Here is a 24,363-nt window from a genome sequence, read left to right as displayed (position 1 = left end):
ATGTGTGTTAAATGTTAAATACACTGTACGATTGCAATGTCCCCCAAAAATTCTATATACTGTATATTTATATATCCAAATGACATCCTCTTCTGTTCCTGTTGTCAGGTGGTTTCAGCAGGGCTCCAACCCTCACACCAGATCCCAGGACTGGCTCTTTACTGGTGGATACTGGGACAGGGAGTACGCTCATCTACCAGACATTTACTAGCAAACATCATAGCCTCCATTTTACTCACCAGAATAATATGCAAACTTTTAACTGTGGCCTTTAATTACTTTTCATTTACTGTGAAAACAAATGTTCATAATGAACTTTTAGCTCACTCTGTGTGTTTGTATGTTTTAGCATGCTTCTTTCCCATTTTAAATATTCTTAGTTTTTTTTGTCTGTATATTAGCACACATTGAGCCACCAACAACAGAAAAAATCCTGCAAATCACATCTTTTCCTAGATGGGTAGGTCAATTACACATCAATGTCACATCAGGCTCAGCACGCCCCCTCATGGACGGAAGTAAAAGTGCAGCTCAAAGCACATTTTGTGGTTTTAGTTGTAGAACTGCAGTGCATCATATTTCATCCCTCTGATTTATGCTGAAACTATATTAGAAACACCTACCAATATTATGCAGTGCGGTTCATCAAGTACAACCACAAACAAAATAATAAATAACAATAGTCCGCCTCTCACCCGACAGCTGGGATAGGCTCCAGCGCACCCGTGACTCACGTGAGGATAAGCAGTAGAAAATGAGTGAATGAAAGAATGTATTACTATTGTTATGATTGCAGATAGTGTCTGTATATTGATTACAGAGAACATTGTTTTTATTGCAAAAGAAAGTGGACTTTTTAAACAACACACACAATTGTTGAATCAATTCAGAACTAGTATAACTAGTAGTAGTAGAACACTGACTACACATCCTCCTCATGGTGCAGGGCATCTGTTGATATTAACATGGCCGACCACCCTCGCCCTCGTCTCAAATGCAACACGCCTGCCGTTAAGCGCCACATTTCGCAAGCAGCCCACAAATGGCGTTGTTGTCACAGAGGCACAATCAGCCTGTTGGGTGCCTGAAACAAACATACAAAAATGTAAGAAAGTATATATTTTTTTGTCTTTGTGAGACACCATAGCATAGGAATGTTGTGATACCTCCAATGTAAAGGGCATCCAGTATTGAGGAGTTGGAGGTGGACACTTCAGGTACGGCCTTCTTTTTCGATGTGGAGTCCACCGTTAGCTGGATAACTCGTTTGTGTTTGGAAACTGAGTGCAAAGAGGAAATGACATATGTAATTGTAATTATTTACAGATTGAAGTCATTTAATGTATGTGACCTTGACCTCTTCTCCTGCCAGTTATTAATGATAACCACCAATATTAACATGGTGAGAGCTTTATTTCACTTCTTGATGGAAAATACTCAAATCTTTGTAATAAAGTTAATAACAAAGTGGAACCTTGAAAGTCAAAAGTCTGAATTCTTGACAATTTGGAATTTTACCAAAATGTGAGAAAACAGCCATACCCCGCTGTGGCGACATTGAGCATAAAAGACCAATGCAAAACGAAGATACTTCAAGATCCTCCAAACCCAGCCTGTAAGTACACATTTTATATATATATTCCCTATAAAGCAGTTAACTTATTTTTACACTTGAAATGAAACACCATTACACATCACCAAAGGGTGACTCGTTAAATTTTGGTTGATAGCGATATTAAATGCTACTATTTATTGTAACATTTTAATTAAACACTACAAAGGAGGATTAGGGTCACATTTAAAATTCATTTTAAAAAAGGTACATGTTGAACGCTTGATATCACACTATAATACATACAACTAATTTTTAAATACTAAATTTTATCACAAAGTTGACATATGGACTGTTTAGTTTTTTTTTAATTGGCCCTGGGTTGGGCCTACATCATGTGTATGATGCCCAGAGTTTGACCCTGGAACAGATCATTCCACTTGCATCGTTTCCTTTCGCAGGGGTGTGCAAATGGGAGCCGCATCTTAGCTTTCTTATACTCAAATTTTTGGAGAAAAATAATGTTTTGACCAAATATTTGCAATTTTTATATACTGCACTACACCTGCATACCTTTAATGATGTGATACTCTCCATCACAGAGTTCGGGGGGAGTCACTAAGACGCTGATATCTCCACTTCCATTATTGACAGTGACCCCCACCTAGTGAAAGACAGCAAAGTCACTCAAGGTCTCTTATTCATACAGTAAATGACATGTCCAAAAAAATAGTGAAAGGTTACCGTGCTTTTAATTAAGAACACACTAAAGCTACTCTTGTAGCCTTCAAAATGGAAAATGAGGCCAGTCAAATGTTGAGGGCGCAGCTCGAAAGTCAACACAAAGTGAGAGCCCACAGTAAGATAATCATCTAGAAAGGGAATAACTCAATGGATTTTTAAGGCAGATGGATGTTCAATAAGGTTACATTCATATGAGACATCAAACCTAAGATCATGTAACCTCCACCGAAGTAGGTCCCCGTCTCGGTGAGCCCCTCAGAGCAGGGCGATACCATGTTGCCCACCACAGGGTCCCCAACGGTTTGAGCATTCATTTTGAGGTCACGTATGCAACCCAACATGCCGGTGGAGGGGATATTAGAACCCTGGATGAGAAGATACACAGTATGTGAAGCAAGCACACATACTGTACCATTGATGCAGTTGGACCTGGACAGACTTTAGCAGTGTAGGCACTCTGAGGGTGACCTCCCAGATACACAAGACCGTGAAAGTCCAAAAATGAGCCCTCGTCATAGGGCAAATATCCATCGGTCACACGGATACCATCCACCAGCAGATGGAATGTGCTTCTCTCCACGCTGCACTCTACCTGCCAAAAGAAACAGTCCTAAAGTCCCTTGGCTTGATTAAAGCCTACAAGATGCTAATGTAATATAACAAATCGTAGAGCCTATACATAGTCACAAGCAATTTTCATCTTATTTTTGTCTTGGAACATTCCCTGCAACAGTTATTTACTCTGTGCCAGTGTCCATCGTTGGTCATCTTCTTGTGGTGGATGACTCGCTTTTGTCCCAGTGTCATCTTGATCTTGCCGTTTGCCATGTACAGGGCCAGAAGGGGGACGGATCCTCTCCCTTCTACAAAGAGGAGAAGCCCCTTAGTGGACTGTGTCTTCACATCGAAGGAGAAGTGAGGCCTGAGAAGAAGACGATAAGGAACAGTGAGCATTTGTCAGAGGACACATAGCTGAATGAACATAGGTAACATCATGCAATTCTTGTCTTCAGCAAGAATTATTTTGGTCTCTGGACGTGACCATCATGACATTACCTGTAATTAAGGTCCTGCTGAGGCAGCTGGTAACCAAGCCAGCTGTCAGCCTGTGAGAGCAGGTAGCCACGGTGGTCAAGTCGCTGTTGGCGTCCACACTGACCATCTGTAGGTTCCAGATTGGTGTGTATCTAAGCAGAAATGGCAATTTGCTGAGATGCAGGAGCACTCGCTTGTTTTTAAGCCAAAACTGACAAGATGTTACTCAAAGACAGACAGGGGTGATGCTTTTTATAAGCACCTACTACAAAAACGCAACTCTTTTTGGCACCTACTGCAGAAACTCCAGTCTGTCATGTCAAGATTGTCAACATCAAGGGAGCACTGTGCTGTTTTTTAGTATCTACTGCAAATACGGGAGTAAAAGATTGTTTATATGACAGGAGCCCTCAGCTGTTTTAAGTATCTTCTGCAAAAATGCCTGTCAAAGATCCTTTATACGACAGGAGAAAAGATCCTCTGTGTGACAGGAGTACTCCACTGTTTTTAAGCGCTCACTGTAAAAACACAAGTCAAAGATCCTTTACGCAAAAGGAGCGTTCTGCTGTTTTTAAAGACCACTGCCAAAATGCTAGTCAAAGATCCTTTGACAGGACTCCTCTGCTGTTTTTGTTTTTAAGCACCGACTGTAGAAATGCTGGTCAAAGATTGTGTAAATGACAGGAGCGCTGTACTGTTTTTAGGAATCTGCTGCAATAATGCTTTTCAACGATGCTCTATATGACAAAGGTCACTAGTCCAAGATCCTCTGACAGGAACACTCTGCTGTTTTAAAATACAGACTGTGTGTCAAAGATCCTTGTGATGACTTGGAACAATGTTTCACGGTCATGGATTGGCTTGTGGGGCGCCAGTTGGGTAATACCACTTAGCGAAGGCAGTAAATAAACGGTTGTTGAGGTAGTTTGTCGACTTGGTTCAGTATATTTTTCATCAAAATAGTAGGTAGTCATGCCAACATGTTGTGTTGCTGCTGGATGTTCATAGTGTCTAAATCATCATGGCTGGCACCCTGAACTATAAATGTAATTTTTGCTAATTTAACATTGCTTTCTACAAAATCAAAAAATGTAGAGCATAATTAGAAACAATATATAATATTTTCAAACAAAGTTGATAAATAAACACTTTAACTTCTTTTACTAAACACACATTCTTCTGAGATCAGTTTGAAGTTAGAATACAGTTGAGTTACTGCAGGTGTTGGAGATTTACAGAATTGACTTACAGAATTGAGGTACTGGGGTCTTGTATCTACAACCGGGCGTCCAATCTGAGGTGGCAAGCTGAGGCTGCACTGACCGAGGGCGATGCCGCCCGTTGGCGACAGAGAGCTTAGATCCATTGGCGTAAAACTCTGAACCGACCTGTGTCACATGATAGATTTTTATGAAACATAACAGACACAGACATCAGTATGAGATCTGCCCTTAAAAACCTGGAATAAATGTTAGCGATGCAGCCTCTGAATTCTTCTGCTTCATTCACTATGCCATCTTCTAGTCTTCTATGAGCTGATTTTCCCTGCATGATGTTGTCTATGCTGAGCTCCAACCTGAGAACATGTATATTAGTACTGTGAGCGTGTATTATCATCTAATCAAGTAATGTATATAAATGTTACCTTGTTGGCGACCTCGCAGCACTCAAGTAGTGCCATCTTCCATCATTGTACCTTTCAGATGACATCAAGCTGTAATTAGCACTTTGGAATACCAGGTAGCCGTCAGACAGGGAAAGGTACACTGCGTCAGGGCCCTGCAGAACAAAAGAGAATGCAATCATCTGCAGGACTTATTGGAGATTTTTTCTGAGGTTTTTACCTGAGAGTCACTCCTGAGAATGACGCCATGTTTTTGTTTGCTCCTAAAGCCCAGAGACACTCGCTGGTGATCCCGTACGAAGAGTGAGTCAGCAGATAGGGATGAATGCACAGTAGCTGTACGAACTCCCTACATGAACCAAAGACATTTCTTTAATACCTTCCCAATACGATAGGAGATACTCATTCTCCCTCATTGTTGTTTGCTAGAATGTCTCATTTTGATTGATGCGTTCAATGCAGCTTTGTTTTACAATCTCCAGTATTCCAGTCTCCTGTTGTATAAAATGAATCTCCCGATTGTGGAATTAAATACCTGGAGACCCGTGTTTTCCTCCATTGTAGTTTTTGGCGAGCATGTCTTTTACTACTGAAGTGTTCAATGCAGCTTGGTTTTAGTGTCCACAAGTCCATGGTCCGTACCGCTCTGTTTTCTTGTTGTCCTCAGACTCCTCTTGACTGAATTATCCTGTTGCTGTGCTTTAGCACTGGATACCACAGTGTTTATACTCCACAGTTTCCACTTTTTGGCTGCCCTCAGTCTCCTCTTGGATAAAATGTGTCTCCTTACTATGGTTCAAAATTAAATACAGGAAACCCTACTCTTTCTTTATTATTGTTTGATGTGTGTCATTATTTTAATTCATGTGATGCATTCAATGAGGCTTGGCATTCTTGTATTACTACGTATATTGAAATGGAAAACAAACTGCTCTAAAATGAGTTGAGCTGGACCCATGTAGTGGGGATGTACAAATTTGGCACCTATCACTTTGTCAGATATCCTTTAAAAATAAACAAAACATGTGACCAATAGACAACAATGCAGCCTTTTTCCTCACTGATTGATAAACTATAGTATATCAGATTTTCAAGTTTTCCATACACTCGTGGCAATGGAATGGAATGTTCCTAAATGGTGTTAGTGGATGATGAGCATGTTTTACCAGCTGTGTGACGGGACAGCCGTCACTGACACTCATTGTTATGTCGTATTGCACAATCTGGGCGTCAGCAGTCACATGGTCCATGCATCCTTTCAACGGTGGAGCTGTGATGTCATGTCTGAGGTTAAAGACACATGATGGATGTGTATATATTATATATTATATGTATATATATTTCAACAATAATATTTTATCAACAGTCTTATCTTATCAATGTCTGACAATTAAAGTTCCATTAATCAAGTTTGGGTTTTTTGGTGACTGGAGAAGCACTAGGAATATTTATAGTGTGTGTTCACTCTCGTGCGCTGTTCTCTGATTGGTTGTTTCACGGGCACGATACCAGAGCAGCGCGCTCTGAGTGGACAGCTACGGGGACTGATACTGGACATGGTTAAACTCTATAGTTTATCAGTATCACTGCCCTGGGCTTTGACACAGTATCATTTCGGCCTTTTCCCGTATCATTCATGGGCGGTTTCTAGGGTACAGGGCCAATTAATACTGTAGTATGTGATATTGTACACTATGTCATGTGTATCTATCTGTGTTGTAGTTACCTCTCTCTGATGTATTCCGGCACACCTCCGATAAAAAAACTCTTATACGGAGCGTGAATGTGACTTATGGAGATGTGCTTGTCTTCGTAATGGACCGTTACCTTGCTCTCTACGGTAATGGTGAAGTCTCTGTCCTGGAAGCAGACCCAGTTTATTAATATGACATATGGACAATGAAGTTGCTGTTGTGTCCTGAGCTCGTCTTACAAACAGTGACACTTTGTCATCACTTTGAACTTGGCGCCGTCCACCCGCTTGTTGACCTTCAAGCACCAGATAGCCTCGGGCCACAAATAGGCACCAAAATGACTCCTGATGCATGTGAAACACAACATGAAACACTAAAACATAATGACAGTCTTAACGCAGAAGATTTCTTCCTACGTTGTTGCCCATGTAGAACAACAAGGCGTTAGTCTCCCGGCTCTTTGTGTGGAACTTAAACAGTCGTCTCCTACTCTTGTGAGGTTCCTTCACAGAGGCCATGCTGTAGCCGCTTCCCTCGTAGTAATTGGACACCTCAGAGCGGGGTAACCTGGGCATGGACAGGCGGAGTTTCTTGTCAGCATTTCAATTTTACCACAGTTGGCTCTGCAAGCACCTACATTAGAGCATGCACGTCAGCCTCCATGTTGACTGCTTGCTTGTAGTTATAAAGGCAAAGTGGCTCATCATTGATGTAGGACAGTTTAATGTAACCTCTGTATTTGGGGTAGCGCACCTCTGGAGGAGGCTGCAAGAGTCAGATTGCATACAAATACAAACATGCATATAAACAGTTCTCAAAAATGAGCTTTGTTAATTATTTTGATGGGCAAATTTTGTTTTCATGTATATAGTAAAAAAAAAACATGTCTGGACATATTTTTCATTCATTCATTTTCTACCGCTTTTTCCTCACGAGGGTCACGGGAGTGCTGGAGCCTATCCCAGCTGTCTTCGGGCGAGAGGCGGGGTACACCCTGGACTGGTCGCCAGCCAATCACAGGGCACATATAGACAAACAACCATTCACACTCACATTTATACCTATGGACAATTTGAAGTCGCCAATTAACCTAGCATGTTTTTGGAATGTGGGAGGAAACCGGAGTACCCGGAGAAAACCCACGCATGCACGGGGAGAACATGCAAACTCCACACAGAGATGGCCGAGGGTGGAATTGAACCCTGGTCTCCTAGCTGTGAGGTCTGCGCGCTAACCGATTTAATTAATTTTCTGACATTATAAAAAAACACAGCTTTCGTATAGTCGTATTAACTATTACTAGTGTAACATTTTTCTACATTCTGCTTTAAAAAAATTCCCACTTAAAATTAGGATTTTATTCCAGTAGTATTTTCACATCAGGCCTATTCTTATAATCCTGATCCAACATTATTTTCATGGTAACAGCATTTACCTTAAAATCATCTGGATAGCCACCCACGTAGAACACAGTGTGCTGTGGATCCAGGTGAAGGATGCCGCTCATCATGTTTGAAAGGTAACGTTTAGGAGCATAATGGAGTGGCCACTGCGAGGTGAAATTTGCTGTGATGTTGACTTCAGCATCCTGGTAAACTCTGCCGGAATATTTAACACTAGAGTCAACAATTGGAAGATGTCAAGAACTATGAAAACACTAAGCTGGTGGATGCAACCTGTGGAAAACAACACGGTCGAAGTTGGAGGAGCTGGCGAATGTCGTTATTTGGTTGGTTTCCACCTCGTGGATGACGCCGGACAACTTGTAGACGCAAATCAACACATTACGCCTGATGGCCATGCCGAGGTAGTCTCCTGAAGCCTGAAATAAGACGGGACTGGACATCAGCTTCGCTGGTCTGCCGTGTTGACCGCTATAGCTGTTAACTCACGTCCTTGCTCCCCAGGTAGAACACAAACATGTTGTTGTCCCTGCTGTGGTCAAACTTTTGGGAATTTTCTTCCACACTGAGGAGAAGATCGATGGCTGTGAATGCCTTTGTGTCCTCAATGTTCCTGGGTGACCGAAGCTCAATGTGACCCCTTCCACTGAAAGGGGTGGCAAGGGAGATCTGCAATCATGATGAAAGTTCAAGATGAAATCATGGAGGAAAAGTCATATTAAACTCTCCATATGATGGTGGTACTGGTTTAAAAAAAGACATTAGCTATTTTGCATCTTTATTCTTGTTCAATTATTGGTATTAATTCATTCATAGTAATTTTTGGGCCCCAGTGACTTTTCCCCTTTATACCACACCCCAGGCCAATAGTACTCATAAATAAATGTTATACTCTGTAATTAATCATGTGATCTGCAATACTCGGCTGCATAAAACCTTTAAAACCAGAGCATCCTTACTTTATACTCAGCCAGGGCCGTTGACAGCTTTGGCTGGGCCCGGGACAAAATAATCTGAGTGCCCCCCCTCGCCACACATACACACACCATGTTTATCTTTCACCTTGTCTTAGATATCATTCAAAATCAGCATTGTTCTTGCCTTGATATTGCGTGAAACAGGTGTCAAACCAGGACAGAAAAAAGAAGCTCATTCCTAGGAATACTTCACCCTGTTAAGATAGCTCCTTGTCTCCTGGACCAGTTCCTTGATTCTCTTGATGTTTTCTGTCAGGTTGTCACTAGGAGGCCACTTATCTCTGAGGGTCTCCACGTGTGCTAGCTTGGCTGTCACCAGTGGGAGCGCTTTGTTTAAAGTCCTCACTGAAATACACCATTGGTATAGCATTTGTAACATTTGACATGTGATAAAGATCCTCAATGACAAGGCTCTTAGTGATGTTACCATGTGCCAATAGTGATCACTAGATGTGGGCCCTATCCCCCACCGAAACACCTTCCCCGGCCCTCGCTACGCAGCTTTGTTGAAGATTTCAAAGTGTTAGCAAGGAGTATTTGTTTAGGTTTGAGGGTAGGTTTTATTATGGTAGTCCTGCAAAGAACTACCAGTAAACCCTAACCACATTTCAAGTAGTTCTCCAAAGAAAGTGGGGTTCAGCAGTAGTACAGAAGTCTTCAGGAATGCTTGGGACTGGGACCAATCACAGCGGAGTGGGCTTGCCTGATGCAGGCCGTAAATTAAAACACACCCTTTTGGAAATCCAAGAAAATACAATTGGTATAGGTGCAGATTCTGGAAGATCAAGAATGCTTTTATTCACGAGCAACATTTATTATAATTTCCCATACGTATATCTATATATTTTGTTCATTTAAAATATAATGTTGAATGTTGAAAAGCAGTAAATAAAAAAAAACATTTAATGTACTTGTAATTTCTAGAGCTAAAGCTCAGAATGTTTAAATATGTTATTGAGGTCCTCATAAATAATGATCACTTACCAGCTTGGCATGTATCATTTAAAACCACGATGGTGATGTTTAAAATTTCCTGTCTTATATTCTTCAGCCTGTGTGTCACATGACCAACAGTGGCGTTTGCAGTCCAGGCAGCCCTGTTGGCAGACTCTATCAGGGTGTCCATGTCCTCTAAAAATCAAGAACACAATCCACCCACAGGGATTCTGGCAGTGGATGCTCCCTCACTTATGCAACAAAAGTGAATCACTGACCTTTTTGGAGCCTTTTCAGGTCACTGCTGGCTCTGGAGAGGTAAAATGGCATTGTTTCTGCGTTGTCTTTCTGCCTTTGCACAACTTCTTTGTGGATGTTGACTGACTGTGAGAGCACTGATCCATGCATGACATCATCACATCATTCACAAACATGACAACCTGATTTAAAATGTGTTATTTTCCATACTTCTGAGGACATTATGGGTGGTGTTGGCTCCTTCCCATAACAGAGTTGCATTATGGGTCAGTTCCGTTGTCACAGGCACACATCCCTGCATCACGTCCTAATTCACAGTAATAGAAAGGACTTTATAAAACATTATACCATCCCAACAATTGACTCACCTTTAAGGCTTCGGTGGCGGCCATGTTGGATTGATGTGCAACCATTGCTGCATCTTCCATGTTGGTTGTGATATTGTCAAACGTGTTTGCCTCACTGAGCTGCCTGGTGGTGTTGAATTCATGGAGGACTCTGCAATAACAATGAGAACAGAGATTGTTGTTGTTGTGTTGTATGCTAACATTTCCTATTGGGGCTCTATTGCATAAAAGCAGTGATTTCCAGCTTGGTCAGTCAGTCATTTTCTACCGCTTATCTTCACGAAGGTCACGGGCGTGCTGGAGCCTATCCTAGCTGTCTTTGGGTACACCCTGAACTGGTCGCCAGCCAATCACAGGGCACATATAGACAAACAACCATTCACACTCACATTCATACCTATGGACAATTTGGAGTCGCCAATTAACCTAGCATGTTTTTGGAATGTGGGAGGAAGCTGGAGTATCCGGAGAAAACCCACGCATGCACGGGAGGAACATGAAAACTCATGAGCATAATGAATTAAAGTTGAGTACATTATAATTAAAAAATATAAGAAAAAATAATAAAATCTTTCCCTCTGAGACAAACTTATTAATAAATTAGTGTATTTAAACAAACAAAGAACTCAGATGCAAAATTCACCCCTGGGATCATGTGCATAATAAATAATGTATAGTATAATGAAGTATTTGAAAATAAATTAATAAATAAAATCTTAACCTCGGGGTGTCAGTGGTATAATAAATTATGCTGTATAACTTTTTTTTTAATTTATATATGACTTTCCCTTGGGTCTATTGAACGAAGTCATGAAATGAAAATGGTAAATAATTCAATACATGAATAAATTAGGAGGAAAACTTCCCCTAAGGGATCAGTATTGTATCTTTTTTATTTAATACAAATAAAAATATAATAGTTTCCATTAATTCCTCTCTGACTCAGCATTAATGTCATTCACTAGTATGTTTGCTAGATTACACAAAAATAATTGATTTGTGCAGAACCTTTTGAAAGTGTGGGGCTCTCCATTGCATTGGATAGCTTTCTAAAGTAGCTTGTCGACACTCCCAACAGGAGAGCACATGAAGTAAATGAAGAAACCAACTAGTAACCCACTGTTGCATGTCTGTGGCCAGTCTGCTGAGGTCCTCTGCATGCTTCTCAGCCTCGCTTATCATCTCCGCTTTGGCCAGGATATGGAAGATGCTATCAGTGCTCTTTAAGAGCTGCAGCTTGGCGCCATCTAACTGAGCAGAGTCTTCCTCCAACACCTGCAGCACAGTAACCGGAAACTCATTCCAATGAACACAACAAAAACTACTCAAGGCGAAGACGCTTACTTACATGTTTGATACCTTCCAGCTTTGAAAAGATGTTGGTGATGTTGTCCATCTGAAGTGCAGTCCTCCCTCTCACAAGAATGAGAGAGTTTGTTTCCAGAGTGGCATGATGATGATCATGCTGGTGTTGGGCAGGTAATGTTAAACACACAATGGAAGTACTTCATGTATTATGAGCTGCACATGTGTTCAAGGTTACCTGCACGTGATGCAGGATGGAAGTGTTATTCAAATTAAGATCTTGTGTCCTTCTCACTGCATCATCTGCACCTGATAGCAGATCAGCCATCTTCTTGAGAAGAACCTCTGAGGTCATCAGGGAGTTGGTAGTAGTAGTCTGGCTCTCTGTCAGTTGGCTGGTTCCTGTGGTGGCCATCTTGTTTACTTTCTCCAATACTGAGGAGAACATTGAAGCACTGGTTTTAATATCAGTTAGTTCATACCTGGTTGTCATATTGCTATTTATATTAGAGTAGATTGGACTACCATAATTCTTTTCATGACCTCCAGCTCACATTAGTTTAGCAGCTAGCAGCCAACAGGGCCAATGTTTGTTTGTTTCAGCTTTTTCCCGATTACAGAGTCCCCACAGCGGATCTTTTTTTTTCTCATCCGCATACTGATTTTTGGCTAGAGCACTTTATATTCCGGGTGCCCTTTCCGATGAATACCAATGATGCTCACTAGTGGAGATTCGAAACCGAGGCGTTTGCTGCGAAGTCCAGAATGTTAACCACTACACCAAGCCAATAGGGCCAATAGACATGTTAATAAAGACCATGTTGTCAAAGAGGGACACACTTTCCTGGACTTTAGGGAGTCCAGGAAAAATACATTGACATCAAAGTCAGAAGAATTATCATTCTTTTTAAAAGTGTTCTCGCCAGACAAATCGGAACCTAGGAGTGATTTCATGAAGTATAATATTGAGTGAACTTCAGTGACGTGTAAGGGTTGGAATCAGAAAGCCACAGCTGACCAGGCATCCACTCTATGGTCTGACCTTTTTGCAAAGCTATAATAAACTGCTCTCGTTCTGTCTGTATTTCAGGCAGTCTCTTTCTTAGTTAGAATTATTTTTTTCCCACAACAATGTCAAAGGATATCTGATGAAAGGGGTCATGTGTTGGTTACATTTTTCTACTTCTTTACCTGTACTAAGATTTAGTGCAGCCCAATGCTAAAGCTCAACAGTCTTACTTGTATGTAAATTGGGCATCCTTCATGAAGAAAAAAAAGATATTAATCACATGTCTGTGCCTTCTTCCTTTCATGACGGGCTCGGCCTCTACGGGCAGCACATCCTCTCTCATTCATTTCCTCTGCGACAAGACGCCGAGCCTCCTCTGTCATCATGGTGATTTCGTCTTTACCGTAGAGCGCGATGACATCTACAGCATCACTTGGCCGCTTTATTAAATCTGCCAAACAATAGCAGACATACCGTATCATTTGGGGTGACGTGTCATATATAGTATGTGTTGCGGCGGTGTCATAGTGTGTTTAATGGCATACCTTGTATCGATGCCAGGAGAGCGTTTGCATCACTGAATGGATTCTCTACCTTGATTTTTGTCTTCTCCCCATTCTGTAAGGCCTCCTTTGCATGTGAGGACACTTGAAGGGCCTACAAAGAAGACAAACTGTTTCTATATTGTTGAATACATCATCTTTAATCTGCAAGAATGTTCAACACACATGGTGTTACTTACATAAAGGAAAACCAGTTTTACTGAGTGATTTTTACTGCTACTTTATCTTCCACCAATGTAGTAAAATGTACAGATAAATAATGAATACATTGAAACAACATTTTCAGCAGACTCATAAGTTGCAAATGTAGGATAGAGCCTCATTCTCATTCTACAACAGTCTAATTATACCTATTACCTCAACTGTATGAGCTTGTTAGTGATTTTAATTTAATGATAATTTGGAGTGCATGACAAAATTGAAAGAAGTATGTAACATTATCATTAATGTAGTCAGCTACTTTTTCTTAACGGGCTTTTCAGGAATTCAAGACCCAAAAGGCATTGTGGTTGAATTTTAGAGCACCAAGTTTAATTAGGTACAAGTCAGGTGATTTATACCACGTCCATGAGCTGGTCCAAGTCTTCTTGGACCGTGTTGACGTCTTCTTCCTGTTGTTCAGTCTTAAGGTCCAGATGTTTTTCAGCAGTGAAGAACCTCTTCACCAGACTCTGCAGTACAGTAACAATACCAACTAATTTGAAGCCAAATTAGCAGTAGTTTTGTGTGGTGGATAGATACCTCTGTGACAGAGATGTTCTCCTGAAGGCTTCTCAGCTTAGATATAGAACCAGAGATGCGATGGATGCTCTGAAGCTGCAGCAACAGCCTACGCAGGCCACTCTTGTTACTCCTCAAGTCGAGCAGCAAAGCTTTGTGGCAGACCTCCAATCCTGTCACTTGATAACAAGTACAGAGGTGCAGCATTACTGTTACTGCAACCCTCTTGGTCCAATATCAAGCCTTTACTGTGTTTATTGTGGTTTTTATATTAGTAGAAGTAACATGGAAAAGCCCACTGTGTTCCTCAGAGTTGCTGTCACCAGAGGGGATGCACTCTACGAGCAACATTGTATTAATACCAACAATATTTCTATAGCACCATTCTATTGTTTATTTTAAATACACAATACAATAATACCTCCTTTATCACCATTAACTGGTTCCAGAAACAACCTTGATTTTTCGTGAAATAGGATTATTTATTTATAAAACAGAATATTTTTGTAGTTAGAGCATAGAAAACCTGTTTCTGACTTCTGACCTTCTAAATATGTTTTTTTAGCAAGACATGACACCCCACAGTCACCTTTACACTGGGATTACCCAATATAACAGATGTATTCAGACAAAGGCCGCACAGTGGAGTGATTAGCATGTTGGCCACACAGTCAGGGGATCAGGAAGGTGTGCGTGGGTTTTCTCCAGGTACTCCGGTTTCGTCCCACATTCCAAAAACATGTTAGGTTAATTGGCGACTCCAAATTGTCCATAGGTATGAATGTGAGTGTGAATGGTTGTTTGTCTATATGTGCCCTGTGATTGGCTGGCGACCAGTCCAGGGTGTACCCCGCCTCTCGCCCGAAGTCACCTGGGATAGGCTCCAGCATAGGATAAGCGTCATAGAAAATGGATGGATGGAATCAGAGAAAATAAGCTATTTAAAACATCAATAAAAATCATGCTTGTCTCCATCCATCCATTTTTTATACCGCTTATCCTCACGAGGGTCGCTGGTATGCTGGAGCCAAAGCACTACCAATAGGAAGTGCCGCATAAGTAAAAATGACATCAGAAAGTTAGGTGGGTAGTATCTGTAAAGGGCCACCGTTCTCGGCAGAGGTCTCAAATCCACTGTTGGCAACAATTCTATCCCTACTAAATAGTTTACCTCCGGTCAGGGAATGACAAACATTCAGCCTGTCGTTGATGTTACATGGCTTACAGCTGCCTCCACGCACCAGCGGGTTTCCGTAGTAACCAAATGCACATCTTCAACACAGGAAAATAACCAACAATGAATTGACTGTGTGGGTTTTTTTCCAATATAAATATGCAGATGTGCAGACAATGTGAGTCCACTTGCAACAAACCTCTCACATCTGGATCCTGCGTAGCCAGGCTTACACAAGCATTCAACCACTCCAGAGCCAATGTCCTGGCAGGCCAACGCCCAGCTAGAATGGAGAAGCAGCATGAGAACATACTGTATCTAGAGCAGGCTTGTATTATTACCTTGTACGTGCATTGTGGGTCTTGAACAAGGACTAACTTGTTCCAGGTAAAGGGACAAGGGCAAGCACGGCAGGTCTTGTTGGCAGCATCGCCATGGTAACCCTTTTGGCATCGCTCACAGTGGTCGCCCGCGGAGTGGAATTGACAATTCTGGAGATTGTTCAGATAACATATCGCAGCATCTGCTTCAGAAACATATACTGAGCCTAAGTTATGAAAATAAGCTATGAAAATAAAAAATGAGTAGCTCTTGGCCATTTTCATTTTGTAAAAGTTGCTCTCACAAGAAAAAAACCTTGGTGACCTAATATAGCCAGTAGTACATTTAAACATTTATACTTCATCTATGTGATCGGTATTAGTATCAGCCGATTCACAGATGATCGGGTTTGGTATTGGTAGCATAAAACCCAGATCGGGACATCCCTGTTTTTTTATAGTTTTCCATTTATAGTTTTACAATTCATATAAATACACACAAATGATGAATGAAAGGGATACATGAACATCTAAGTTTACTTTGAAGAACTGATTCTTGATGTAAGTGCTCCCGAAGACACAATGTGGCAGCGAGACACAGCACAAGTACACCACCTTCCTGTTTTGCCATGCAGCCATTTTGATTAAGGAGAAAAACTCTATTGAATTTAATTAGTTTCAAGAAATAACTCATAACAAATGGAAAAATAGTTATGTTCATTTATCCCCTTTATTCATCATTTATGTGCTTTTAGAATTGTTCCATACATGTAAAACTATTGAAAAAAAAATGTGTTTTATGTTGAGTCAACCGATGTAGCTGACTTCAGGGGGCTATGTTGTTTGCAAGCTAGCTTTTGGTTAGAAGCTATGGACGTTTGATCATAAAAAAACATTTAGAAGACAGTTGGACTTATGTAGTTTATGTGTTGTATTGTAAGCTAACTGGAAAATGAACATACAAATGATAATGATAGTTACAGCTCCACAAACGACCCAGATACTGCTTCAGTCGCTATTGTTGACTACTACAACTATACATGAAGCTAAATAGCTTGTCAGCAAGAGCAACACTCCCCCTAGCGTTTTGGCAGATAACTACAAGTCACAAACTCAGCTGAAACAGGATCAAGAGTTATGCTGGAATGAAGCTTTAAGCGTTTGTGCGTGTACCAACCACACATTTCCCCGTACGCTCGTCACACTCCTTTGAGAGTCCACTGCATCTGCAAGGCACACATTGACCTTGCTTCGGTCCAGTCCAATCTCTGTAGAAGCCTGAAGTGCACTTCTGCAAGGACACACATACACATATATACTCAAACACTGATTGTGGGTCAATAAACACGAGCAAACACTCTCCAACACCGCTTGACCCACACCATGATGAATCATCATGGCACAGTAATCAGAGCGCAGAGTGATACATTGCACCTGGATGGGCTGTTAAATCCTTGTGTCACACTTACTAGCAGCTCTATTTGTCACACGCTCCGATACGGCAAATTGTGGCTCAATGAGGGAGTCACAAAAAAACACAAGAAAAAGCATTTGTGTCAACATGCATTATAAAATAAGGGAAACATAATGGAAATTCTAATCGGCCACAAGAGACAGGAAGGCGCTGTAAAGGAATGGCAAATATAGTTTCTCAGTGAAAATGGGAGGGTAGTGTATAAAAAAGTCAAACAAAAAGAATAAATCTGTCTTTTGTGGCTAAATAAGAGAGGCAACCTTATGAGTTTGATGAAGTCCATAACTCAACAAAATGATTGACCATATTTGATAAATAATAATCTATTTGGGCTGCACGGCGGCCTCACAGCTAGGAGACCCGAGTTCAGTTCCACCCTCGGGCATCTCTGTGTGGAGTTTGCATGTTCTCCCCGTGCATGCGTGGGTTTTCTCCGGGTACTCCGGTTTCCTCCCACATTCCAAAAACATGCCAGGTTAATTGGTGACTCCAAATTGTCCATAGGTATGAATGTGAGTGTGAATGGTTGTTTGTCTATATGTGCCCTGTGATTGGCTGGCGACCAGTCCAGGGTGTACCCCGCGACCCTCGTGAGGATAAGCGGTAGAAAATGAATTAATGAATGAATGAGTGAATGCACTTACGCCCTCAAAATACTGTGTAAGTATGTGTGTTTATGTATTTAAAAAGGGACTGTGCATATTCATGAACACTTACATGTAAATATGCCAGAAATTGCAAAAGGCTACTTTACATCTGTAGTCCCTGGCAAAAGGAAGAAACCAAACTATCACAGAAAACTGTGTGACAATGAGAGTACATGGACAGTAAAATAAAATAAAAAGAAACACAATAAATACTGTGGAAGTGTGCTAACACAGCCTGTATGGGAGTAGAACCATGGGATTTCTTACAGCCAATCAGAGAGTGCTTTAGTATATCGCTACAATATGGGAGTAGTTGCATTTGAAGTAACATGAGTGGTCATCTTCCAGCAGCTTGATCTACCTCTGCTGGTTGCGCTATTCAGCTGTTGATGTGAAAATTCTTCTTTATATTATACTTGCCGTGTTGTTTACAATAAACTTATCAGCTGTGTTAATACAAGTTGAGCAGTACTGCTATTCCAACATTGGTTCTGTTGCTGCAGTTGTTCAATATGCTAATTAATAAATGAACATATGCTTTCCTTGCCACTCCACTCATGCACTCATTATTTCATAATTCATTATAAGTCATTATAAGTTTTAAAAAGTACTTGTGATATATGAGTTTTGTCAGAGGCCATCCTTATCTGCCATATTTTTTGATACAGCTCTTATATTGAATAAGATGGCGTACCTGATAAAAATGAAGCCAATATTACCTGTCCGACGACACCTCCTGTGTGGTCGCTGAGAGATGGATCACAGAAGCGTCCAGTTCTGCATGGCCTCTGGTGCACAGCAAAGGTTCTAACAGATGCAAAAGAGAGCACCCACAGCCAAAGTGCGGCACAAAACAAGGATATCAATTTCCTCGACATGATTCATTCGTCCATTTGGGCGCATTAGCAATGCCGAGCCTTCTTCTTAGGTCAACTCAGGTGAACCTTGGAGCTTTTTGCAGGAGACAGGCAGGACGTAGTGGAAGGGAAAGTGAGGGAAAGTGCAGACAGGTGTGCATTAAGGGTTCAAAGTTCAGTGAGGTGTGGTTGAACACAGAACACGGAGAAGAAGGAGAAAAGTACACTTGGAAGACAAATGCAACCATTTTAATATTTCTCCTGCAGATCAAGACGAGGTGCAAAATGGGAACAGAAAACATTTTTTTGCAGTACAACCGCCATAAATCCAACTGCATTTGTCAGCTTTTAGACATGGATGTACCGTAGAACATCAAATCACAGCACAGGATACAAAGCGTAGCTGGCTATGCTGCACATCTCTGATCATCCTCATGTCGCCGCCTTCACCCCAGCTGCTACCCCAACTGGAAATTCAACAGAAATGAAAGGAACATCAAGTTGAGGGGCATTTTAGGTATTGTTTGGAGGAGAAGGGTACCAACCTGTTTTTAATGATCCAGTCGTCTCTGCCTCCTTCAGCACCAAAGCCAACTAGCAGCACGGCATGGCTCACATTGTTGGGGCTGCAATAAGGCTTGTCGTATATTCATGATTAATATTCATTAATAGTTTGATAGTTCAATAGTTAGATCACATAGAACTAATTTCTAATTTAATAAAAAACTAATTTCCACTAATTTCCACAAAACTTTGTAGAGAGGTGGAACATGGACCAAGGAAGGTTCAGTTAAAAACTCCTTGTAAATGTAGTCTCCAGCATACCCGCGACCCTATTGAGGGTAAGTGGTAAAGTGCCATGTGGTTATAAACAGACCTTCACCTTTTTCACATTTTTGCTATGTTACACTCTTATCCAAAATGGAATCAATTCATTTTTTCCCTCAAAATTCTACACCAAACACTCCACAATGACGGCATGACAAATATTTTAATATTTGCACATTTAAAATATAAAAACTAAGAACATGCACATATGAACATAAATATTCACAGCAAGTACATGGGCCCGCCTCTCGCCTAAAGACAGCTGGGATAGGCTCCAGCACCCCCGGCGAACCTTGTGAGGATAAGCGGTAGAAAATGAATGAATGAATGAACGAGGGATTATTGTAATACATTTTCAAACAAAACCAAATGTGGAAAAAGATTCACACTTTCGGAACACACTGATTATTGTATGTGGGGCTATATGTCATATACTTTACTATTTTACTGCATATATTACTATACGTGATGTAGAAAAGGCAATTAAAACAAAAACGGTGTGTACTGTGTATTTGGAACCTGTGTATTTGATGTGAGAGAACTACTTCCGGGCTGGTTTGCCAACTTTTGAGTGTGTCAGCAGCGCACCCCAGCGGCCAAAAGGTGAAGCTCCATGCAGCAATGCAGTAAAGGAAGAGTAGCTTGCTTGCTGACTGCATGTCTGTCGTGCAGGTTGGGATGTTCACCTACACCCCAAACAAGGGACAGCAAAGCCGCTCAGGATGAACGACAAGGACGAAACATGAGACGCGAATGAAGACAGCAGGATGTCTTTTAAGGTCAAATTTCTGTTGTTGTATGTGCTGCCCAACTACTCTCTCTTGTAACATGTCTGTACGTTTCGCATGTGTAATTTGATTGGCTGTTTGCTGTGTTTGCGTATGCATGTGTGTGTTTATTATTATTATTTATTTATTTATTTATACCCATTACATATCAGAAATATTGGATGGTTGCATTTGTGTTTATGTGTGTGTGTGTGCCCTCTAGAAGGACACACCGCTGTCCAATGCTGTGTTCTGGGCCGCCCACAAGGGGAACCTGGCTCTACTCCAGCTGCTGCTCAACAGTGGACGTGTGGACGTAGACTGCAAAGATAAAGTATAAGCTCTATAACCATTTAACAAAAAAGTGCATAAACGCCTACAAAGATACCTGTACACACATACTTATTATACACAGTCACAGTACATACGTGTACTTCTCTGCACAACTTACCGACTTATCCATGATGTCATTATGCTATTGGCATGCTATTGTCACAGTGATAATAATAACGTTACTACTGTTACTTTCAGTTACATACTGTTATTTTATTGTGTTTTTAGTTTTAGTTTATTATTAAAAGCTGTGTGCAGCAATTCAAATAAATGAAGCTGGCCAGACTCATTCATCCATTCATTCATTTTCTACCGCTTTTTCCTCACGAGAGTCGCAGGGGGTGCTAGAGCCTATCCCAGCTGTCTTTGGGCGAGAGGCGGGGTACACCCTGGACTGGTCGCCAGCCAATCACAGGGCACATATAGACAAACAACCATTCACACTCACATTTATACCTATGGACAATTTGGAGTCGATAATTAACCTAGCATGTTTTTGGAATGTGGGAGGAAACCGGAGTACCCGGAGAAAACCCACGCATGCACGGGGAGAACATGCAAACTCCACACAGAGATGGCCGAGGGTGGAATTGAACCCTGATCTCCTAGCTGTGAGGTCTGCGCGCTAACCACTCGACCTCTGTGCGCTGGCCAGACTCATGTTTTTTTATTATAATGACTTCATTTGATTTGATTTTATGACTGTTCTACTATCACTATTTGCTTTCAGTGTGGAACCACAGCCGTGATGGTGGCGTCCTACAGCGGCCACAGAGAGTGTGTCAAAGAACTCATCATGCAAGGAGCTGACATCAACTACCAGAGAGAGGTATGATGATGGAAAAATATACCTTGACATTACATGCAAACACAAGTCAGAATTATTGATACAGCTCTTGTATTGCACATTATCAGTGTACCTAATGATGGTGTGTGTCACAGGTATGAATAAAACTTTCTTTATGGTTTTTCCAGACAGGTTCGACCGCTCTGTTCTTCGCCTCCCAGCAAGGTCACAATGACGTTGTCAAGCTCCTTTTTGAATTTGGAGCTTCCACTGAATTCCAGACAAAGGTGAGCTGGGCTGATGCTGATTAGATGATGTATATGTTGGACATAAAGCGATACCGCATCGCATCACGGTTTCACCTCTGGTTTCTTGGCAGGAAGGAGGCACTGCTCTCACTGCCGCGTCGCAGCACGGCCATGCCAAAGTGGTGGACACACTGTTGAAGAATGGCGCCAACGTTCACGATGAGCTGAATGTTAGCATGGTTTGGCTGTTTGATCTAATGCGAGTGTCTCAGCCTCTGGAATCCAGTCTGTCTGGTTCCTGCTGGTCTTGCTGAGCCACACCAAAGACACACTCACATGTAAAGTAGTTATTTAGACATGCTGTATACATGTACAGTGGAACCTACATAATAAACAATTTACCCATAGGAAGTTCATTCATTCATAATTTATTTCTACCGCTTATCCTCACTTGGGTCATGGGTGTGCTGGAGCCTATCCCAGCTGTTTTGGGCGAGAGGCGGGGTACACCCTGTACTCGTCTCCAGCCAATCACAGGGCACATATAGTCAAACAACCATTCACACTCACATTCATACCTATGGACAATTTGCAATTTGGAGTCACCAATTAACCTAGCTTGTTTTTGGAATGTGGGAGGAAACCGGAGTTCCCGGAGAAAACCCACGCATGCACGGGGAGAACATGCAAACTCCACACAGAGATGGCCGAGGATGGAATCGAACTAGCTGTGTGGCCTGGGCGCTAACCACTTTCTCACAATAACCAGTGAGCTAACTTGTTAGCTTAGATCTACTTTCATAACTGTGAGCAGCGATCACGAGTGCCCAACTTTGGCTCCAATGTGACATGATAGTAAATTAATTAGCATTCCACTTACGTCTTCTATAGGCTGGTGGAAGTTGACTAATACACGCTGATGGACACACTTCATTTGGCAATGCAATCACTATTGTGCATTTTACTATAACACCTATCGTAAGATGTTTTTGTACCTTAGGACGGGGCCACCCCGCTGTTCCTGGCGGCACAGGGGGGTCATGTGACCGTCATCCGCCACCTGCTGGCATCTGGTGCCAAGGTGAATCATCCAAGAGAGGTACTGGCAAACCTTTTTATTCTGTTGATGAATTGTATCGCTTCATAATACTGCTCTTTCCATCCTGCAGGATGGCACTGCCCCCCTGTGGATGGCAGCCCAGATGGGACACAGTGACGCGGTGAGGGTGCTCCTTTTACGTGGTGCAGATAGGGACGCCTACAGAGAAGTATGTGCCTCATTGGAAGATTACTGGAATGCTTATAGAATACTAAATAGGATGTATGCTGCTGATGCTTTTCTGATTTGAAATTATCTGTGTCACCAGGATGGCTCCACAGCGTTATTTAAAGCAGCTATGAAGGGACACAATGATGTCATCGAGGAGCTACTCAAGTTTTCTCCTTCACTTGGCCTCCTCAAGGTAGTCCCAACGAAATGACGAGAGATGAGAACGAAACAGTACATTAATTTTATTGCAGTTAATTGTTTCCAGAGTCAACAGCAATAAGAAGATTCAGTATTAATAAATGGAATATTTCCATAATTCTAGAGCATGTTTATGACCTTCTAAAAATGTTTCTTTAACATTGCATTATTAGAGCTCTGTAGAAGTCACCTTTACACTACTATTACCTAAAATAATAGACATGATAAGCGATAATATGACATAAAAACTCTCATTAGCATTTGGGAAGTTCATTGTACTCCAACATAATGTGGTGTCTGTCCCATAGTGCAAATCAAGGTAATGTCTCATCAACGCATTGGTTCTCGATAATTTTCTAGCGGCCAGAAATGTTTTCACGCCCCCCAAGATTTGAAATACTATTGAGAAGCTGATAAGGTGGTTAGTGCTGCAGGATGCTGACCACACATGATACTGCCAGATCAGATACCGCCAACTTGTGGAGTTAATTTTTTAAAGGTACATACGTAAGGAGGTATCCTACAGCCACTGCTGTTTATACCTATGTTTTTTGACTCAGTGCTAATGAAAGTCCCTTGGTAGTTATGTACTTTTGTAAACCATGTACCTGGCGGTTAATTAAAGCGGTGGTAATTGAAGCATTTATGGTACTTTTGTTATCTTTCTTTGTCCCCAGAATGGCTCCACGGCCCTCCATGCTGCTGTCCTGGGAGGGAATTTCCAAAGTGTTCAACTTCTGCTCCGCGCCAATGCAGACCCCATGCTTGCCAACAAGGTAGCGAGCATGCAGACCTTTCAGGCAAATAACAACAACCCCATTTTTGCTCCTGTATTTTTTACAGAATAATGAATTCCCGGCCGATGTGACCAAAAGCCAACGTATACTGAGAGCTTTGCGCCCGAAAGCCTTAAACGTGGCCGTGGATGACAATCATGGCTCCTGCTTGCGCGTCTGCCTGCACTGAAAGGAGAGCAAAACTGTGTCAAAACGACAATAAAGCATTATCTTGTGCTTGCTTAAACTGGGCCTGCAGTGGAACTGCCATAACTGAATTCTATGTAGTACAGCACAAATAACAATCCAGGCAAAATGTGTACCATCACTATCATATTTGTCATAATAGTTCAGTATTTTTATCACTCTTGATTTGGCTTTTTGATACATCCATTACAGTTTATGTTTAATAAGTAATAGTGTGCATGTTTTTGGATGTAAATAATAAAATCCAGATGCAACAAGGGTGATTCCATTACTTTGTCTTCTTTGATAAGCTTTATACAGTCATGACTGA

At 41.5% G+C, this 24,363-nt stretch overlaps 3 protein-coding genes across 15 annotated transcripts in view; 2 read left to right on the top strand and 1 right to left on the bottom strand.

The window, feature by feature from the left end:
- The window catches only part of osbpl1a (oxysterol binding protein-like 1A), a 40,239-nt gene extending 38,491 nt beyond the window's left edge, over positions 1-1,748 (top strand). For 4 of the 9 annotated variants that reach the window (XM_058073041.1, XM_058073038.1, XM_058073044.1 and 1 more), the window contains one exon: positions 109-1,744. In XM_058073041.1, the coding sequence (XP_057929024.1) occupies positions 109-211 (103 nt within the window). In that variant the 3' untranslated portion in view covers positions 212-1,744. Of the gene's footprint in view, positions 1-108 lie in introns of all 9 variants that reach the window. The other 5 variants (XM_058073043.1, XM_058073042.1, XM_058073039.1 and 2 more) reach the window with 4 other exon arrangements.
- Positions 832-18,740, bottom strand: lama3 (laminin, alpha 3). 5 transcript variants are annotated; one of them, XM_058073033.1, is made up of 37 exons: positions 18,502-18,740; positions 16,839-16,952; positions 15,720-15,832; positions 15,541-15,624; positions 15,339-15,439; positions 14,189-14,340; positions 14,008-14,118; positions 13,430-13,541; positions 13,165-13,335; positions 12,114-12,310; positions 11,919-12,035; positions 11,691-11,845; positions 10,592-10,721; positions 10,434-10,530; positions 10,244-10,360; positions 10,014-10,160; positions 9,223-9,374; positions 8,542-8,721; positions 8,326-8,471; positions 8,085-8,247; positions 7,287-7,414; positions 7,066-7,216; positions 6,889-6,993; positions 6,682-6,815; positions 6,122-6,239; positions 5,176-5,304; positions 4,977-5,110; positions 4,791-4,907; positions 4,581-4,719; positions 3,353-3,483; positions 3,038-3,218; positions 2,736-2,888; positions 2,502-2,661; positions 2,297-2,424; positions 2,126-2,216; positions 1,167-1,280; positions 832-1,084 (listed from the first exon to the last, which is right to left on the bottom strand). In XM_058073033.1, the coding sequence occupies exons 1-37, from the start codon at positions 18,658-18,660 to the stop codon at positions 936-938; spliced, it is 4,980 nt and encodes a 1,659-aa protein (XP_057929016.1). In that variant the 5' UTR covers positions 18,661-18,740; the 3' UTR covers positions 832-935. The 5 variants fall into 5 exon arrangements, 4 of the variants coding, with proteins under 4 accessions (XP_057929016.1, XP_057929015.1, XP_057929017.1 ...); XM_058073032.1 differs by having other exon boundaries at positions 833-1,084; positions 14,189-14,346; XM_058073034.1 differs by lacking the exon at positions 18,502-18,740 and having other exon boundaries at positions 833-1,084; positions 14,189-14,346; positions 15,694-15,832; positions 16,839-17,062.
- A 1,341-nt stretch (positions 18,741-20,081) lies between these two features.
- On the top strand, positions 20,082-24,309 carry ankrd29 (ankyrin repeat domain 29). The gene is made up of 10 exons (XM_058073384.1): positions 20,082-20,246; positions 20,458-20,568; positions 21,298-21,396; positions 21,543-21,641; positions 21,734-21,832; positions 22,603-22,701; positions 22,772-22,870; positions 22,970-23,065; positions 23,748-23,846; positions 23,914-24,309. Exons 1-10 carry the CDS (start codon positions 20,235-20,237, stop codon positions 24,034-24,036), a joined length of 936 nt encoding a protein of 311 aa, XP_057929367.1. The 5' UTR covers positions 20,082-20,234; the 3' UTR covers positions 24,037-24,309.
- Positions 24,310-24,363: the final 54 nt, after the last annotated feature.

Source organism: Doryrhamphus excisus, chromosome 5 (assembly GCF_030265055.1).
Source record: "Doryrhamphus excisus isolate RoL2022-K1 chromosome 5, RoL_Dexc_1.0, whole genome shotgun sequence".
In the NCBI taxonomy this organism is placed as follows: Eukaryota; Metazoa; Chordata; class Actinopteri; order Syngnathiformes; family Syngnathidae; genus Doryrhamphus; species Doryrhamphus excisus.
The sequence above is the reverse complement of the archived record's forward strand: the minus strand, read 5'-3'. Positions and strand labels throughout refer to the sequence as shown.

Coding starts and splice junctions, on each gene's coding strand:
- lama3 (XM_058073032.1), bottom strand. CDS start 18,660: ATGTCGAGGAAATTGATATCCTTGTTTTGTGCCGCACTTTGGCTGTGG. Junction 13,542..14,007: donor TGGACCAGCTCATGGACGTG/GTATAAATCACC, acceptor TCTTCTTTGTAG/GCCCTTCAAGTGTCCTCACA. Junction 6,240..6,681: donor CCGGAATACATCAGAGAGAG/GTAACTACAACA, acceptor CTTTAACCTCAG/ACATGACATCACAGCTCCAC.
- ankrd29 (XM_058073384.1), top strand. Junction 21,833..22,602: donor ACGTTCACGATGAGCTGAAT/GTTAGCATGGTT, acceptor TTTGTACCTTAG/GACGGGGCCACCCCGCTGTT. Junction 23,066..23,747: donor CTTCACTTGGCCTCCTCAAG/GTAGTCCCAACG, acceptor CTTTGTCCCCAG/AATGGCTCCACGGCCCTCCA.